Source organism: Crocodylus siamensis, chromosome 2 (genome assembly GCF_052110815.1).
Source record: "Crocodylus siamensis isolate JL-2025a chromosome 2, ASM5211081v1, whole genome shotgun sequence".
NCBI classification, from domain to species: domain Eukaryota; kingdom Metazoa; phylum Chordata; order Crocodylia; family Crocodylidae; genus Crocodylus; species Crocodylus siamensis.
In genome coordinates this window covers 31,520,421-31,533,047 of record NC_143396.1, presented here as the reverse complement: position 1 = coordinate 31,533,047, position 12,627 = coordinate 31,520,421, and the positions used below count along the sequence as shown (strand labels likewise).

The 12,627-nt window shown below is 44.7% G+C and overlaps 1 protein-coding gene across 3 annotated transcripts in view; it reads right to left on the bottom strand.

Annotated features, from left to right (window-relative positions):
* Positions 1–12,627, bottom strand: part of CC2D2A (coiled-coil and C2 domain containing 2A) — a 118,490-nt gene that overhangs the window by 49,059 nt on the left and 56,804 nt on the right. For all 3 annotated transcript variants that reach the window (XM_090035618.1, XM_090035620.1, XM_090035621.1), the window contains 3 exons: positions 11,350–11,506; positions 10,015–10,162; positions 860–998 (listed from right to left, as the gene is read on the bottom strand). In XM_090035618.1, coding sequence (XP_089891744.1) covers positions 860–998; positions 10,015–10,162; positions 11,350–11,506 — 444 coding nt within the window. The remainder of the gene's footprint in view (positions 1–859; positions 999–10,014; positions 10,163–11,349; positions 11,507–12,627) is intronic.

Below are 12,627 nucleotides of genomic sequence, written 5' to 3'. Positions count from 1 at the left end.
CCAAAGAAGTGATTCTCCCACTCTACTCAGCACTGGTAAGACCACAGCTGGAGTCCTGCATCCAGTTCTGGGCAATACACTTTCACAAGGACATAGTAAAGCTTGAGAGAGTCCAGAGAAGGGCCACCCATATGATCAGAGACTTGCATGGCCAGCCATATGAAGATCTGAGACACTTCAGCCTGAAAAAAATAAGGCTGAGAGGGGACTTAGTAGCAGTTTACCGCTACATTACAGTGTACATCCAGGGCTTGGTGGACAACTGTTCACCAGGGCACCCTTGGGGAAAGCTAGGAGTAATGGTCAGAAACTCCTGGAAGACCATTTCAGGCTCAACATTACGAAAAACTACTTCACAACTAGGGTGTCTAGACTGTGGAATAAGATCCCTCCAGAGGTGGTACAATCACCTACCTTGGAAATCTTCAGGAGGAGACTGGACAGTCCCCTTGCTGGGGTCACCTGACCCCAGTTGTCTTTCCTGCTTGGTGCAGGGGGCTGGACCTAATGATCTTCCAAGTTCCCTTCCAGCTTTACAATTTATGAATCTCCCAGTCCCTCCCAGTCCCTTGCAAGCTGGAACTCTGCCAGCCTGCAGAGGGCTCATTGCAAAACTGCAAAACGCATGGGTTTCTCCACTAAAATGAGAAATCCACATTTTACTCCAGTAAGGAGGGAAACCCATGTTTTACTCTGTTTTCCTGTGGGAAATGGAAAACCTGGATCCCTAAATATAAGAAACACAGCTGGAAATTAATTAATTGTAGAATTTAACATTCTTTGGATTATTTCCTAAAAAGTCCCAAACAACTTCACTAATCACAGATTTCCTGACAATGGTTTATTAAAGTCATCTTACCATAATCAGTTGCATCAAAGCAGCATTGCTTGGGTCATTTGGATCAAGCTTTGCTTCTGCTGCCCATTTAGCTAGTTTCTTCATGTCAGTTAAACCTGATGCACCAATAGATGCAATGGCATCAATATTTTTCAGAGCACTGAAATGAGAGTTGATATCAGAATGATTTTGATTTGGAAACAGATGCATGTTTTGGTCAGTACAATCTAATGAACATTTAAAACAGTATCTTGGAAAAAATACGTGAACTATTAATTTCACCAGCCCATAAATTTCCATAGTTCACTGAAATAGACTATTTAAATTCATACCAGTAATTAGAAGGTGAGCACGTTTGGGGCATTTTTATGTATGACACAGGGTGTATTTTTATATAAACAGCTATAATATAGTTAGGCTCGGCAGGATTCGATCTTTATCAGTAAATGTTGACAAATGTTGATTTCACTTCACACTTGCAGACTGACAAAAACATTCCATCATTAATAATCTACATTTATAGAAAGAGGACGCAAGAAAAATGGTGGCTAATGGAATCTGCGACGATAGGAAAAGCAGTTCTACAAAACCATGCTGACTGTAGTTTGGACTGCAATTTCCAGAAATCTCAGGGGACTAGGTACAAAGGAAGAAGTAGTAACAAAGCAAACAAGGGACCTATGGTGAGTGGAGCCAGGACTGATGGCAGCTCTGCCACTCAGCTGGGGACAGTCCTACAGCAGTTAATGTTTGTCACATCAGACAGTTAAACTGCACTGTAATAGCACACTGTCATTAATAAATTGTCTGTTTCCCATACCCCTAATTTCATGCAATCCTGAATATTTAAATTGATAAAAATAAAAATAAAAAAAATTAAAAATAAATATTGATATCATCAAAAAAATGGAAATAAAAAAATAAAAAATAAAAAAATGAAAACGGATTTTTTTGTTAGGTCCATAAAAATGGACCTAGACGAATTGGAGGATTGGGTCAAAAGAAATCTCATGAGGTTCAACAAGGACAAGTGCAAAGTGCTGCACAATCCCATGCACTAGTACAAGCTGGGGGTTGACTGGCTGGGCAGCAGCTCTGCAGAAAAGGTGCAAGGGGTTTACAGTGGACAATAAGCTGGATGTGAGCCAGTAGTGTGCCTTTGTTGCCAGCAAGGCTAATGGGCATATTGGGCTGCATGGCTAGGTGTGCTGCCAGCAGGTCAAGGGAAGTGATTATTCCCCAGTATTCAGCACTGATGACATCACATCTGGGGTACATCAGGTGTCCACTTTTGGGGCCTCCACTACAGAAGGATGTGGACAAATTGGAGAGAGTCCAGCAGAGAGCACGGAAATGATTAGAGGTCTGGGGCACATGACTTGAGGAAAAACTGAGGGAACCGGGCTTATTTAGTCTAGAAAAGGGAAGACTGAGAGGGGATTTAATAGCAGCCTTCAACTACCTGACAGGAGGTGTTGAAAGAGGATGAAACGAAATTGTTCTCAGTGGTGGCAGATGACAGAACAAGGAGCAATGGTCTGAAGTTGCAGTAAGGAAAGTCAAGTAATATATTAGCAAGAATGTTCTCACTAGGAGGGTAGTAAAACACTGGAACAGGTTACTCAGAGAGGTGGTGGAAGCTCCATCCTTGGAGGTTTTCAAGACCCAGCTAGACAAAGCTTTGACTGGGATGATGCAGCTGGGGATGGTCCTACTTCGAGCACGGGGCTGAACTAGATGACCTCCTAAGGTCCCTTCCAACCCTAATTCTCTATGACTCTATGAGTTCTGCCAAGCCTACATATAATATCTGAGGGTAGAAAGGATGTTTTGTTTAGAAGCAGACAGGAAAATTAACAGCTAAGACAAGGCTGCATTTGTTTTGTTGCAAAATGTATTAGGCATCTGAATTTCCAGACCACTGGTATATGACAGCATTTAGTACTGAAAGGGCCTTGTTACACATCACACCTAGGCTCCTCAAAGTGGTAATCAGTGTTAGTTAGCTTGATTTTACAGAAGTCACATGTTCTCTGACTGTTCTAGACCTAGAATCATAGAAAATCAGGGTTGGAAGGGACCTCAGAAGGTCATCTAGTCCAACCCCCTGCTCAAAGCAGGACCATCCCCAACTAGATCATTCCAGCCAGGGCTTTGTCAAGCCAGGTCTTAAGAAACTCCAAGAATGGACAGTCTACCACCTCTCTAGGTAACCTGTGTTCCAGTGTTTCACCACCCTCTTAGTGAAAAAGTTTTTCCTAACATCCAACCTAAATCTCCCTTGCTGCAACCTGAGACCATTGTTCTGTGTTTTATCTGCCACCAATAAGAACAACCTAGCTCCATCCTCTTTGGAATAACCCTTCAGCTAGTTAAAGGCTGCTATCAAATCCCCCCTTAGTCTTCTCTTCTGCAGACTACATAAGCGCAGCTCTCTCAGCTTCTTCTCATAAGTTATGCACTCCAGCCCCCAAACCATTTTCTTTGCCCTCCACTAGACTCTCTCCATTTTGTCCACATCCTTTCTGGGGGGGAAAGGAGGCAAAACTGGACACAGGACTCCAGATGTGGCCTCACCAGTGCCAAATAGAGGGGAATAATTACTTCCCTTGATCTTCTGGCAATGCTCCTACTAATACAGCCCAATAAGATGTTAGCCTTCTTGGCAAAAGAGGGACACTGCTGATTAATATCTATCTTATTGTTCACTGTAACCCAAGTCCTTTTTTTGCAGAGCTGCTGCTTAGCCAGTTAGTCTCAGGCCTGTAGTGATGCATGGGATTGTTCTGTCCTAAGTGCAGGACTTTGCAACTGTCTTTGTTGAACCTCATGAGATTTCTTTTGACCCAATCCTCCAATTTGTCTAAGTCACTCTGAATTCTAGCCCTATCCACCAGCATATCCACTAAACCCCCCGCAACTTGGTGTCATCCATGAACTTGCTGAGGGTGCAATACACCCCATTTTCCAGATCGTTAATAAAGATATTAATGAAGAGAGGCTACGGGACCTGAACCTGTTCAGCTCCACAAGAGAAGGCTGAGGGGAGAGCTAGTGGCCTGTTACAAACTAGTCAGAGGGGACCAGCAGGCATTGGGGGAGTCCCTGTTCCCCCAAGCACTACCAGGAGTGACTAGGAATAACGGTCACAAGCTGGCAGAGGGTAGGTTTAGGCTAGATATCAGGAGGCGCTACTTCATGGTCAGGGCGGCTAGGATCTGGAACCAACTTCCAAGAGAAGTGGTGGTTCCCACCCTGGGGGTCTTTAAGAGGCGGCTAGATGTACGCTCTTTCCTGCCATGGCAGGGGATCGAACTTGACGATCTGCTCAGGTCCCTTCCAACCCTACTAACTATGAAACTATATTGAACAAAACTGGCTCCAGAACCAATACCAGCTTGATACTGACTGCCAACTAGACACTGAATCGTTGACTGCTGCCTGTTGAGCCAGCCAGCTTTCTATCCACCTTACACTCCATTCATCCAACCCATACTTGCTCAGCTTGCTTGCAAGAAAGGTGTGGGAAATGGTATCAAAAACCTTGCTTTCCTTGCATTCAGAGAGCCAGTTCCTCATAAAAGAAGGCAATCAGGTTGGTTAGTCATGAGTTGCCCTTGGTGAATCTATGCTGATTGTTCCTGATCACTTTCTTCTCCTCCAGATGCTTAGAAATTGATTTTTTGAGGACCTGCTCCATGATTTTTCTAGGGACTGAGGGAGGCTGACTGGTCTGGATCCTCCTTCTTCCCTTTTTTAAAGATGAATACTATATTTACCCCTTTTCAACTGTCTGGGACCTCCCTCACGAGTTTTCAAAGATAATGGCCAGTGGCTCTGCAGTTACATCAACCAACGTCCTCAGCATGCTTGTACACACAGCATCTGGCCCAATGGACGTGTACACATCCACCTATTTTAAATAGTCCCTAACCTTTTCTTTCAGCACTGAGGGCTGATCACCTCCCCAAACTGTCCTGCCTGGTGCAGTAGTCTGGGAGCTGACCTTGCCTGTGAAAACCAAGGTAAAAAAAAAAAAAAAGGCATTGAGCACTTCAGCCTTTTCCACATCATCTGTCACTAGGTTGCCTTCCCCATTCAGTAAGGGACCCACACTTTCCCTGACCATCCTCTTGTTGTTAACATACTCGTAGAAACCCTTCTCATTACTCTTCACATCCCTTGCTAGCCGCAACTCCAATTGAGCCTTCCTGATTTCATCCCTGCATGTCTGAGCAATATCCTTATATTCCTCTCTAGTCATCAGTCAAAGCTTCCACTTCCTGTAAGCTTCCTTTTTTTTTTTTTTAATTTAAGCTAGCTCACCGAAGAGTTTTCTGCTAAGCCAAGCTGCTCGCCTGCTATATTTGCTATTCTTTCTGCACATTGGGATAGTTTATTCGTGCACCCTCACTAAAGTTTCTTTAAAATAGAATAATCTCTCCTGGACTCCTTTCCCACTCAGACTGACCTCCCAGGGGAACCTGCCCATCAGTTGTCTTAGGAAGAAGTCAAATGCAACCTGCCCCTGACAAGCAGGGGCCTGGAGGACTGAAAGGTAAGAATACCCACCCCTCTCCTCCCTTTCCCTGCATCTCCCCCAACCAGGACTTCCCTCCTGCCACTCAGGGCACCCCCTTGTCTTCCACCCCCATCCCTGGGGCTCCCCCCTGGTTCTCAGGGTCCCTACCTACCTCCTGGCCCTAGTGGTTCACCTCTGCCCCCCCCATGTCCCCTGGGTCACTTGTGGCTGCCAGCACTGTCCCAGAGGATCAAGCAAGAAAGGGGAAACTGCTTGCCTGAGAGAGTCACCCAGCCCAGAGAGTCGCAGCAGCTGCAGCGGCTGGGCATGTCAGTTCCCCTTCTCAGCCTGTCCCCCAGAACAGCATCAGCAGCCAGGTAGTAGTGGGGGGACAGTAGTGGGGGTTGAGCAGGGACCTGAGGTGCTGCAGGACAGCAGCCCTGATCTGAGGTGCTGGGGGGAGGCAATAGGCCCAATCTGGGGCAGTGAAGGGATGGGGGGCAGTGGGCCCAATCCAGGACAGTGGTGGGGGATGACAGGCCCGATCCAAGCTGGCAGGGGAAGTGGGGGGGTGACTGGAGGAGTGTAACCTAGAAAGTGGCCACATGTTAGTCTAGTCTAATACAAGCAGGGTAACAGATCACACACGTAAACCTGCCCTGGAGTAGAATAACTTTAAGATGCCTCAAGTGTGCTTAAAACTAGTTTCACATCTTAAAGTGTGGACAATCCCAGTGGTAACAGCTTCCTGAACTGCCTAAAATGAATGTGTAACTATGCCCAAAGAGACAGTCCCCCTTACACTGTAGACTTTACCACATACGCTACTGACAGTTTTTTATCCTGAGCAAATTTAGACTGCATGCTGAAGTCAGTGATTAAGAATGCTTTGCAATCTAACAACTATATACTGATGTGGTTATTATTTATGGGGCTCTGTCTCTCTCAAAGCCATAGCATCTTGTATCAAATTTTTACATGAGTTTACGTTTGCCTGGAGTAAGGTAAGTGCTTAACTAAATGAGGAAGACTGCTTTAAAAATCCCACAACTATGTACCAAGGAGACTACTGTGTGCAAAGTCCGGCTCCTCTTACAACTGTACCATATTATGTAAAGATTTTAATATGTTTGTAATTAAGCTTTTAAATTGAATACATTTTATTTCTGGAATGGTATGTTTTTACTGTTGCACAGAAGATCTATTTAAGGAGTTTCTTCTAGCACTATCAGAAGTTACACATCTGTATAGGAATCATCATTTTACACAGAAGGCATTAAGGTAAAAACCGGGTCTGGTATTCTTTGGCAGCAGAATCAAGACCAATATCCACAGCATTCAGGGTGACACCATTTGAAAGAGCAATATGATATCTCGACTCCCCTGCTGGCTTATATACTCAAAAAAAGTTACGATAGGCCAACATTAAATGGAAGTCTCAACAGTAACCAACCACTGACTAGACAGCTACGTAACAATATCACCTCATTACTAGTAGTAGTCTCTGCCAGCCAGGTTTGGGGCACCCATGCAGGGCAGCAATGGGAACATAAGAACTGCAATTTACTGGGCATAAGTCTATCTTGCCCACTATCCTGTGTCTCACAGTGGCAGAGAGGATGCTGAAAAAAAAGAGTTAACTGGGTATGACTAGGTGTTTTTCCCGTTCCTCTTTCACTTGCAGCCTCCAGCATTTGAGGTCTAGGACAGGGGTGCTCTACCCCATAGGCCATATCTGGCCAGTAGTCATGGCATCTGGCCTGTGGGGCTCTTCAGAAGTCAAGATATTGGGTGGAAGTGGAGGAAGAGAGGCAATTAATAGTCACCCTGCCCCCACTGCAACATTTCTAAGTCCTGCATGGCCAGGTCATGGCCAGGCCACTTCCCCTCTCTGCTGCACAGCCAGATCAGGCCCGGGCTACAGCCCCTCTTCCCTGCATGGCCTCCTTTCCCCACATGTCTGGGCTGGGCCAGGGCCAGGGCCAGAGCCACACACCCTCCCTCCATGCAGTCAGATCAAGCCCCATTGTGCCCAGTCCATGTACCAGGGGGCCAGACCCAGCCTGCAGATGGACCTTGAACCACCCATTTTGGGCCCATGGGGTGAAAACGTTTGGCACCACTGGTGTAGAAAGTCCTGATTCAGAGGCTGTACCTCTAACTCCCTTGCTCAATAGATACTTATGCTCCTTTCTTCCAAGAATTTACCCAATGGGGCCTTTATGAATCTGGCTAAACTGTCAGCTTCCACAACATCTAGTGACAATAAGATCCACATTTTAATTACATGTGGTGTGAAAAAGAATGTGGGTTAGTTTCAACTTACTACCTACCAGTGTCGTTTTATGACCCCCAAGTTGTTATATTTGGCACCTGGATAAAGGCACCCTGCTACATGCTGCTACAAGTGTCAGGCATTTTTCTTAAGCCTTTGTCAAAGACATTGGGTGTTGGCTAAAGCCAAGGCTGGGGATTTTGACTGGGGTGCACCAGTGCTCCTGTTGGGACTCAAAACCAGAGGCTCCTCGCTAGAGAGTCTTGCCTCTCCGCTCAGGGTCAGACCAATAACCAATCTGGGGTCAGGAAGGAATTTTACCCTATGGCCAGATTGGTATGAACTGTGAGGGTTTTTGTCTGCCTCTGTATTGGAGGGCATGGCCCTTTTTCCTGGGATCTCCTGAGTGTATTAATAACCTTTACAGAAGCAGGATGCCATCCACCGTGATCCCCTGCTTTCCCAGTACAAGGTTAGGGTGTTATCTTGTGTTGTGTCAGGGTTGACTATGTAGTTTTACTAAGAGGTTAATTCATGGATTTGTATGAGATAGTTTGGGCAGGATGGTGGATTAGATGACCTCTGGAGGTCCCTTCCAGCCCTACTTCTCTATGATAGTAAATAATAAATCCCTATTTAATTTCTTTTCACCATTTAGTATTTTGTAAGCCCCTATCATGCCTCCCCAAGCATCTCCTTCTAAAATGAATAGACCTAGCCTCTTTAGTCTCTCCTCTTCTAAAAGCCTCTCTATACTACTAATCAGGGGTGGATACATAAAGAGGCATGATACTTTCTACTCTGTTTATAATTCCCTTCTTAATCTTTTTCCTGTGTGGTAACAGCTAATGTAGAGCCTGTCACAGTGTAGGTACAGTTTGGGATATCTGTGCCCATGTGCTTCACTTGACCCTTACCTACAATGAATTTCATCTGTCATTTAGTTGCCCGTTCACTCACTAGCGCCAGATCCTTCTGTAGTTCCTCACAGTCCACCTTGGTCTTTACCAGTTTGAATAATTTTAGGTCATCTTCAAATCTGGCCAGCTCACTATTCGCCCCTTTTTCCAGATCATTTATGAGTATGTTAAATAGCACTGGTCCCAATACAGGGAAGCCACTTACACTTGTAGTATCCACAATAAAAGTGTAGGCAAACAGGACTTCAGTCAGTATAGCACTTTTCAAGCACTGTGTTCACTGTACTAAGAACACTGCTGCAGAAGAGTCCAGGAGGGAAAGAGATTATGTAAATGAATCTCTAACCCTTCCATTCCACCACTCAGGATCTTCTAAACTCAAACCAGGGCTGCTTGTTCACATGATGGGGGTTTAGTTTTCCTAAACTGAAACAGTTCTGCTTCCTACCTCAGCACAGCCTGCCCATGGCCAGAGAGCAAGCTGCAGCTCCCGAGCTACAGGGGACCTGGTCCTTCCCTCCGTGACAGCAGTGCCCCCTGGAGCCACCAGGGCAGGGTACTGGCAAGCCAGGTGCTGGCTCTGAGCTGAGGCAGCCTCCACCAGAAAAGCAAAAGAAAACAGTAGGCCCCTTGCTGTTTAAGACAAGGTCCCCCACCATTTAACATGGGGGGGAAAAACCCTCGTCTTAGAATCACATCTGAGGGCAGTGGAGGGGGGGCAGCCAGCTGTTGTGGTTCCAGCTAAAGCCCCTACCTGGGGTCAGGGCCATAGCTGCAGCTACTGCCTGCCTGCCTGCCTGCCTCCCTTTGCTGTCTCTGCACCCTGCTTTCTCCATTATCTCCCCCCCACACACACAGTCTCTGCTTCCTCATCTGCCCCTCTCCCTGCTCTGGGCCAGAAGACTCTGTGAATGCTGCAACCTGGGGCACTGGGCAAAGCTCAAGCCCAGCTCTGCATGAGCAGCATGTAGCCCATATGGCTTCTCTGAGGGGCTACGCTGGGGCTGTGGTCAGTTCCCCAAGCTAGAACAGGGATGAAATCTGCCAGCATGGAGCAAAAGCTAGAGGACAGGGAGAGACAGAAGCTGGGAGAAAGGGGTGACTTGAGGCTGCGGGGGGCAGGGGGGTAGGCAGAGAGCAAGCACAAGCAGGGGGTAAGCTGCTGACCACCCTACAACACCTGCATCCCCATTGCCTGCCCTCCTGCAGCAGTGGGAGGGACGGACTAAAGAGGGCCTTCCTATAATTAGATTCTACATATGGAAACTTATAATAAATGTATCAATTTTCTATGTATATAATCTCATTATAAGGGGGTTGTCTTAAATTCAAAGTTGTCTTAGATCTGAGTAAATACGGTATTACTTGAATATAAAAGCCACTTGTTCTTTCCTCAATACATTTAAGCACCAAAATACAAATCTATAATGTCTCTCAACAACTCATTGCTCAATATTACCTTGGAATTCCCACATTCTGCTGAGATACTGGAGGAATTAAAGGTATGCCATTTTCTCCAATAGCCCAGGAAATGCTATTGGACACTTTGCCAGAGGTCATTAGAGTAATTTTATTACTACCGTCAGCTTCAAATGAGAATGGCACACCTACAAGAAGAACACAAAGAACATATAATGAGCCTTCCTTTATGTTTCAGGACAGCAATACCCTACCGGTATTAAACATTAATTTAGTATTTGTGAAAAGAATGCATATGTTAACACTAATCACTACCAATATTGCTGTTAAAGAAATAATTATTTTCCTAATTCTTAATTTCTTCATCCATCAGCATAAATGCTTTTTTTCCCCCTAAGGAGTAATGAAAAAGGAAGGAAAGCTTAAAAAGTCCATCCTGACAGAACCATGATGTGCATATTTCCATACATCCAAGTTTTACAGTGACCCCTTGTCCTCCCACTCCCCTCTCTTCAACACTCACTTCTTTCACCTTGTGTTGAATTGCTTTCTCTTTCTGCTCTTTTGCCCTACCTTAGTTACTGCAATTTACATGAGTCACTCATTTTACAACTTTTTTTGCCCTTGTTCAGCTTTTTGTACTACTATTTTTTGTTTATCTTCATGTTCTTACTTTATTTGACTTAAGATTGTAAACTCCTTGGGGCAGTACTTTTTGTTAATCTCTGAAGAATCTTTAAAGCATCATAGAAATTTACAGTACTATATAAACTTTTATTAAACCAATAAATAATAATAATGATGATGGAGCCCAAAGTGCTGGGACTCTATAAGCCAACCAAGAAAGAAGCTATTAAAATTTAATATTGTTAAAAGTCAAGACAAGTAATAAAAAAAGTGTTTTAGAATATGTAAGCAAAACAACTAGTACATGAATATATTTACAGGGCCATAACATCAGCTGCTGCAATTCATTAAAATCAGTGGAGCTACACTGATTAATACCATCTGTTTATTTCCTATAGTCAAAGCTTTTGAGAGGGCCATATTTTTAAATACTGAAAAGTAACTAGACTAAAAAGAGCTCCCCTGAAATTTTAAACTATGTAATAAAAATGTATTTTATTACAGAAAAACTAGAAGTACTTTAAAAAAAGTATGTGGAAAAAATATCCCATTACATATTTAGCTAATAATGTGAACTGGGGCTGTTTTACATCATTCATTTTCAGAGGTTCTATGCCAGAGATAAGGGGAACATCCTTAACAGAAAGAAATATATTTTATGTACTTGGTTAAAAAGTAATGCAGTGGGATGAATCTTAGGACAAAACAGTCTAATAATGAATTACTCAGAGTAAGTAATAACTCATACCACTCCCAACTCCTTCATGGTCCAACATCACACGCTGGTTGCTGCTAAACTCGATTTCCTCTACAGGAGCTCTACCAGTGAGAACTGTAGTCTCAGGAATGGGTATAAACACTTCTGCTACCACGTTAGGGCTGCTGAGCCCTACTGTTTCATATATCTGAAGTAAACAGAGACATAAAAGGTAACATCCTACATTCAGTTCTTGGTAATATACCTTGTATATCTGAATCCACAATGATCCAGAATTTAAGATGATCCCCAATAATTAGACTGTGTATATGTTATAGGGCCAGGAGGGGGCCATGCTCCATACCCCAGGCTGGAGCAGGACAGAACATGCCAAGGGGGGGGAGGTGGGGAGGAGCTTGAGGCTACAGTGAGAAGGGGTAGGGGATGCACAGGTAGGGGGGAGGAAAGCGGGGGGCAGGCAGCAGCTACAGCTCCACCCCAAACTCAGGGTCGGGACCAAAGCTGGATCCAGAGTAACTGCTTGTCCCCTGCCATGCTGCATTCAGTTCTAAGACAAGGGGTTTCCCCCTCCCCTCCCCACCCCCACATGCAAAATGGGGGAGGTGGGGGGCAGGCTTGTCTTAGAATTGAGTAAATAGGGTAAATAAATCAGAGGCTGTTCAGAGAAAAGCAGTTACTATGATTACGAGATGAAGAAACTGACCAGTAAGACAAGGTTTAAATAATTATATGCATACAGCTTTTAAAACAATAGCTACTTAGTAGACATAACTGTTGGAGTTTCCAGGAGGAGTTTTAGCTCATTATGAACCAAATTTCCTGTTGGGGATTTTGGCTGATGCTTAGTGTCTTCTCCACAGCCTGGTAAGATTGATGGAAGTTAGGGCAAAAACAGGCCTTCAGTGGAAATCACCTATGAACTGTGGCTTTGTAGCTGCAATCAAGATATGAACTCTGGCCTCATAGACACTTCGCAATATACAACTGCTGACCAATGCGGTGGTGAAAGACCACTCTGTCCCAAGGGAAACTAGTGGAGGAACTGTACTTTACAATACTCAACCCCTCCTGGAGCTATCAGGCTGAATGCAGACTCAGGCCTTTGGACAGTGGTATCCTGCCTTTCCCAGAGTGCCTGGCTAGCTCCATAGATGGGATGAATAAAAGACAGGGTTATGGCCCTGTTTCCTTCTAGTGCCAAATGGGGTGGGCTCAGTTTCTTCACTTCATTAAGAATAGGAATTACAACTATTCTGCAGGATGCTGGGTGTTACATATAAAAAGGGAAAGAAGGAAGCCATATTGTAT